Here is a 6,761-nt window from a genome sequence, read left to right as displayed (position 1 = left end):
TTGGAGACACAAGGCATTTATTTTACTTGCAGGATTGCTTCAAGAAGAGAGAAGAGTACACTCTTTGATCTTGGGACTTCAAGTGCAAAGTGTTGTATCAAGGGAGTATCTTCCCCGAGAAAAGAGTGCATAATTGCTTGACGAGATTCTTATTGATAGAGGTAACGTGCTACATATTCTTTAGTTTTACGGTTATCATGGAGTGAATTTTAGAGTTACCTTACCAACACTATGAATAGAAGCATGTAAGCCGGTTTCCCATCAGGAGGAAAGAAGTCTCTATGACCTGGAAATTTTAGAACATACATGTGTATTGGCTCGCGTGTCTATCCACCATCCAGGAGAATGACACACTAAAAGGACAATAGAGAAAATACCGTGCACAACATCCTTCATCTCAGTATCAACAATAGCAACATTATTAGTCTTATCGTTGTTCCCATGTTGACGCTTGTCAAAGCGATAAGGGCGGCTAGGAGCCCAATGATCAGGATCACCACAAACGTGGCAAGCCCCTTTCTGTGTATTCTTCTTCTTCTTCTTCTTGAAGTTGTTTGATTGTGAGGCATTGTTCTTGTCATCAAAGTTTACTTAGCCCTCAAACTTGTTCTTGTTTTTGAATTTGTGGGATTGGAAATTTTTCTGACCGTACCAAACTAGCACTATAACCTCCCTCGAATCCTCGAGCGCATGTGTCTTTTGCTCTCGCCTTTTTCACCACATGAAGAGACCCAATGAGATCCGTAACAGATTTTTTTATCTCTTATATTTCAGAGAAGTAGAAAAAATCCTTCACGTGGGAGGTAGTTTGGCAATGGTGCCTCCCACAATAAACTTTTCTAATAAGACACACTTGAACTGCTCAGCTTCTTTAGCAACAGATTGTGTCTTTTGAGCTTTCTTAAGGATGAAGTGCTCATCAGTCATCTTGTAATCATACTATTGCTCCATAACATAAAGTAAATTTTGAGCTTCCGAGATCCCAAACATGGTCTCGAGCGCATCCCACACGTGCTTGCCATTATCGAATGACATATACGGGTTAACAATGGTGTTCCCAAGAACAAGAAAAGGGCGCCTTGAACATGGTATCCATTTTTTTAAAAGCTCTAGGAGGAAGCTCTCCCTCAAGTTTGCCAGGAGTGACGCTATAGCAGTTTAGGTTCTCAAACCAAAGAACTACTCTCATGCGCGATCTCATACAATGCATAGCAACAAGAGGAGGTGGCCTCGTAGACGCGGCCTTGTAGACGCGGCAAGGGCACTTGAATTCGGTTGCGTATAATTAGGTTGTCGCACAGTGTCGTATGGGATCACGTACGGTGTCACTAGAAGGTTGTTGACGTCCAGCAAGAAATCTTCGTTGGTATCGCACGACGTGATGTTGCTAGTAGGCGTGCCGGAGCGCTCCCCAAAAACCTGATTTCCCTCACCCGTACAGATCTACGAGAGATCTACGAGGGACGGGGTTCTAGAGGCTTATTGTCATCTCCTTTGGTGTACGCTAGGAGACTGGGTGTGGTAGACGTGAGCGGCGACGCAAGATTTTTGGAAGAAGATAATCGCATGTGTTTCATGCCTCTAATTATATAACGTAGGTCATGTAGGTCGTGGATAACTCACAAACTGTAATGCATAATAATTTCGTCAACAACAAAAATATAAGCACGCCATGGTCCACGACATGGCCTGTTGCGTTGTTACGAGGGGCGGTGATGCGAGGCTGGCGTCGGAGGGGGAGGAGTGCACTTGAACCCTTTTCTTATCAGTCACTTAGTTGGAACGAGAGAGCTCACATTGTAAGCCACTTCAAGTCTCTCCTAATTAACAATATTAGATTAAACTTTGGTCCCAACTGTTGCGATGCATGAATCGTCCATGAGTGTTGTAGAATTTGTATTTAGCTAGGGACGAAGGGCCACTACCAAATTCCCACATAAGCAAGCAAAGATATGGGAAAAGATGAAGAAACAAGATGGAAAATATTTACACTGCTACTGATCGACGACCAACAGGCACGTTCCTCTTCATCTGAGAAGTTGACAAGGATCAACGCGCGCTTGCGGCGTTGACAACGGAACCGCGCCCTAGCTACCGTAGTTAGCTTAAGCTAGCTAGTAGAGTAGCTACGTACTACAACACTGACTGACTGAACTAGCCGGGGTTAACCTGAGCTAGCATGCTCCTCTACTCCTACGAGCACGACCTGATGAGTCCGAGGTTGAAGAGGAACTTCTCGGAGCGGGACCTGATCATGTTCCCCAGCGATCTCCCGCCGCCGTCGCGGCCCGGCGGCGACTTGGGCGCGGCGGCGTCCTCCCTGACGAAGAGGACCTCGTCGCCGATCTCCGCCCTGACGGCCTCCACGGCCTGCGCCTGCACGGGCAGTCCCGACGAGGTGGTCACGTAGAAGACGTTCGCCGCCTGCTCCCCGCGGGTCTCCACCTCGGCGTGCGTGACGGACAGCCCGTGCTCCCGGAATATACGGGTCACGTCGGACAGCAGCCCCACCCTGTCCTCGCAGCACAGCTCCAGCCCCAGACCCTGCAAAGCCCCAACGCATCACATGCTGTACTACGACTCGCATCCTTGTAGTGCAGAGTAGGAATGTTTGTGTCCGAACCGAACGTCCTAGTTACAGCGGTGTGTACCTCGGTGTTCCGCCGCTGGATGGCGGCCTCGAGGCCCCGCCGGAGCTGCTCGCGGTCTTCGTCGGAGGCAGCGGTGCCGTCGTAGAGGTGCCTGATGTAGAACTCCTGCAAGAGCAGAGGATCGATGAGCATATAGTGACACTCCTTGATTCTGTTCCTACGAAAAGAAAACAATCTCCTCTTCGCAGTACTGTAGTTGTTGTTTGTTGTCTATAGGACAGTGGTACGAGACGACTGGAGAAGTCAGTCAAGTTCACACAAAACTAGGCAGGATCTCCGCCCCTCGTCACATGCCGAGATCTAACAGTATCCAGCGAACGCAGGCATCTCTGCTCCCACTAGCTAGCGTGGTGTACTGCTGGTCAAACAAATGCGAGCCGAGCAGGCATCGGAACCGGTGAAATGCCGTGTACTGGAGAGCGGCAGGGAAAGCTGCACCGATGTAACAGTCTCGAACGCACCTGGTAGGCCTCCGAGCCCTCGGCGATGACGGTCCCGTGGAACACGACGTACTGCATGTCCGTCAGGGTGCACACCGTGTCGAACAGCAGCTTCGGCCGGTCCTGGCACCGCACGTTCACCAGCGTGTAACCCCGCTCGGCGCAGTCCTCCACCGCCACCACCGGCAGGCTCCGTCCTCCGCCGCCGTCGCAGCCCTCCCCGTTGTTGTTGTTGCCGTCGTCGGCGCGCATCATCTGGTGCAGCCGCCGCTGGGCGTGCGGCGCCGCCACGGCGCGCGACGAGATGGCGGCCCGGGCGCTCTTCTTGTCCCGGCTGCTGCCGCGCAGCACGTGCCGGAGCAGCCGCTTCACCTTGTCGAGACGGTCCGGGTCCTCGATGCCGCCGCCGTCGTTGTCGGCGTCCGTCACGTATACCAGCGCCGCCATTCGGCCGTCGTGCGTCCACACCTCCGACGCCGCGATGTTGCACCTGAGGTTGGTGAGCACCGCGAAGACCTCCGACAGGAGGCCCGGCCGGTCCCTGCCGACCAGCTCGATCACCGTCTGCGCCGCCTCCGCCTCGGCCTCCACGCCGACACACCGGTCCGTGCCCCGGAAACTCAGAGACCCGGCTCCCAGAGACTGAAATCGAACAGAAACAACAAAATCAAACTCTCTTCCTCTTCCAAAATCACACCACCGATCCCGAATTGCATTGGCAACTGCACATTACTACTACTCTGGTCTTGGAACCATTAATTGGCGGCTACACAAGCTGGGACTGCTTGTACTGTACCTGTTCAATTCTGTCGATGACTTGGCCGTCATAAAGCTTATTCCCTTCCTGATCCACGACATGGAACACTGCACAAAGGTGGGAAGAACCTCATCAAGATTGAGGAAAAGATGGAAAGATTTACACCCAAACCCGGAAAGCAGAAAGGCACACTAGCTTCCTCCTTAATATTTCCAAGACAGGGATGCTGAAAATAAAGGCCTCGCTCACTCACCATCCATGAACCACTCCCCATCAGAGGAAATGTAGGCCCTCTTTATGGTCAGCTTCAGATCGGTCAGTACCTGGACGACCTCCAGCAAGGTCCCATACTTGTTCGCGCTGTCCACCTGCGCAACACAAAGCGTGAGCAAAATAATTCTGCACAGAAGAGGATGTCTGCTACTCCTAGAATTTGCAAGAACAGGGCAGGGCCTGTCTGAAGCTTTACCTTGACCAAGGTTGCAGTCATGTCGGATGCATTATCCACGGTGACCCTGCAAGTTCCCAAAGGCCAAGAAGAAGCAGCACAGTTAGCAGGAGACACAGGTCAAAAGGAACATGGGTCTGGAGCTTGGAAGGAAGGAAATTAACCTTGGAGGGTTCATCCTCATGACCAGCTTCTCAAACTCGTCGACCATCTCGTTGCTTCGAGAACCACAGGCCATCATTGTTGAAGAGGAGAGAAGGCAAAGCTAGCTAAAGAAAGAAGGCGGCGAGGCAAAACGGATATTTCTCTTTTGCTTCCTCAATCCGAGTGTACTTGTGGTGGTGATGGTGGTGGCGCCCCTCCGTCCTCCTCCTCCTCCCCTGTTGCTGTTGTACTATGAAGGCTGAAGCAGCTCACCTAGTCCTAGTATATATATTTGGTTATGGGCCTATGGGAGGAGGGAGAGAGAGGACATGGCTAGTTGCGGATTTGTGTGTTTCTCTCTCTCTGCTTGTGTTGTGTAGTTGTGTATGGGCAGACCGCCAGAGGCAGTGGTTTTGGTTGGTGTCCCTTCACTGGTTTAAAGGGAGATGTTTGGGGGAAAAGACCATCCCAATGGGTGCCTTGTTCCTCTGCCTGTCCATATTAGACATGCTTGCTTGTTACTATATAGTGATCCCAGTGTGGGCCATGTGTCCAATTTAATCATAGTTCGTTTGAGTTCATTGCCCAACATGACCATGTTCCTATCTCAGAGGGGGAAATGCAGGTTGGATGTGTATGGAGATTGAACAAATCTTGGGATGCTCCAAGTATTTGAACATTTTCAGTTTTCTTGGAAACTTGGCTGCTCAGAGTTAATAGACGCCTATATACCTAGGGCTCTTTTCATTCATGAGGTTTTCATAGGATCTGTACATGATTGAGATCATATGGAATTTTCTGTTCAGAAGTTGTTGTCTGATTCATACGACCTTATTCCATAGAAACTAATCTCATAAGAATTTTGTAGTGTAAATTTTATACAAAAATAGCACCGGGTTAGACGCCCTGAAAATTTCTTCACTCAAATCAAAGATATTTTCTCTTCTCAAATAATTAAAGTATATATGTGTCATATTCCTATTTTTTTCTATCATATGGATCATTGGAGATCTCATTAGGAAGAAGATTTGGAGTACATTGTATTTTCTCAATTGGAAGAAATAGGATCCAAATGCGTATACTCTGAAATTTGCTACTAAGTTCGGAATCATCAGTTTGGATCCTAGCTTTTTTCCCGGGATACTAGAAAGATAGTTTTTTGGGGGCTCCTTGTTCATGCCATGCGCATAGCCAAATTTTCTTCAATTGAGCCCCAACCTACCAAAGCATCCATACCAAAATTTGGTCTACAACAAAAATGAAACACTGGCTACGGTTTACTTGGTCTGAATACCGTATTGGGTCATGCACAGATGCCAAAATGAGAAAGTCTCTTGGTTGATCTTTGTGTTGCTGTTTTATTACAAAAACGTTGCTGGGGTCTTCATGTTTATCGCCCTGCCGGCCAAAGCAAGTCGCACAATAGAAAACTGAGATGCATATATACTTGCACGTCTCTTGCGCTCCCGGATCAGCACTAAGACGGGATTAGGGTGGCAATCCATTGGTGGCGTGGAGTTGGCGTCGTGCTTAAGTTACAGAGGAAAGTCTATACATCATTATTAATTATATTAAGTTACAGAGGAAAAGTTTGCACGAGCCCATGGCATAACTAATAGCCAACCATTGCAAAACGTCAACTATGGATTCTTTTCTGGACGCATTTACTTAGAGAACATGTTCTCCTGCAACACTAAATTAAAACATATAAAGACGACCATCTTCTATGCGCCCCTTAATTCATAATACTAGGTGTCTACTGCTTAATGAACACTAAAACTCCCAATGATATGAGCAGAAGCACACTTGCTCGTGTATCGCGTCTCTCGTTTCCAACTTAACTTTCTGCTAAAGAAGAAATGTCAACAGACAAAAATATCTCGTGAAAGTGCACATTCTCTCCCGGTTCACGTCGATCTTGGCCATCGGCTTCCGATCAAACGACCAACACGGACCAGACTATATCCTCCACAGATATACATCTCGACAAGATCAGCGTGGCAAGAATCGGTGAGGATGAGGAGGGGATCTAGCAACGGTCCCCTCTCGTTGTATCAGTCTTCGTCTACCTCTCCCCATCCATGCACGCCAACAAAGTATCAGCATTACCCCCTGTGAACAGATCTAGCATATGGGGCCAGCTTGGATACGGCCTGCTGCTAATATATCTGCTTGTCCTGATTTGGCCCATTCCTGCTTACAACTTGTTCGTTGGTTCATACTCGATTTCTTAGAATTACCTCGTCAGCATCTCTCCTCCACTCTAAGTTTACGGACTTGGTGATCTAAGTGATCGTATTTTTGGGTCTGATATCCAGTGG

General features: G+C 48.7%; 1 protein-coding gene across 1 annotated transcript; it reads right to left on the bottom strand.

The window, feature by feature from the left end:
- Window positions 1–1,953: 1,953 nt before the first annotated feature.
- Window positions 1,954–4,921, bottom strand: LOC124704366 (ACT domain-containing protein ACR4-like). The gene is made up of 7 exons (XM_047236651.1): window positions 4,461–4,921; window positions 4,318–4,363; window positions 4,102–4,216; window positions 3,888–3,955; window positions 3,113–3,733; window positions 2,652–2,756; window positions 1,954–2,544 (listed from the first exon to the last, which is right to left on the bottom strand). Exons 1-7 carry the CDS (start codon window positions 4,535–4,537, stop codon window positions 2,194–2,196), a joined length of 1,383 nt encoding a protein of 460 aa, XP_047092607.1. The 5' UTR covers window positions 4,538–4,921; the 3' UTR covers window positions 1,954–2,193.
- Window positions 4,922–6,761: the final 1,840 nt, after the last annotated feature.

The sequence above is a fragment of the Lolium rigidum genome, chromosome 1 (assembly GCF_022539505.1).
Source record: "Lolium rigidum isolate FL_2022 chromosome 1, APGP_CSIRO_Lrig_0.1, whole genome shotgun sequence".
Lineage (NCBI taxonomy): Eukaryota > Viridiplantae > Streptophyta > Magnoliopsida > Poales > Poaceae > Lolium > Lolium rigidum.
Note: the sequence above shows the minus strand (reverse complement) of the source record. Positions and strands in the feature narration are given on the sequence as shown.

Bases quoted from the DNA above. Each gene is read 5' to 3' on its own strand.
- LOC124704366 (XM_047236651.1), bottom strand. From the start codon at position 4,537: ATGATGGCCTGTGGTTCTCGAAGCAACGAGATGGTCGACGAGTTTGAG. The intron at 4,364-4,460 runs GTTAATTTCCTT...GGGAACTTGCAG, and splicing joins ATGAGGATGAACCCTCCAAG to GGTCACCGTGGATAATGCAT. The intron at 2,757-3,112 runs GTGCGTTCGAGA...CTGCTCTTGCAG, and splicing joins AGGGCTCGGAGGCCTACCAG to GAGTTCTACATCAGGCACCT.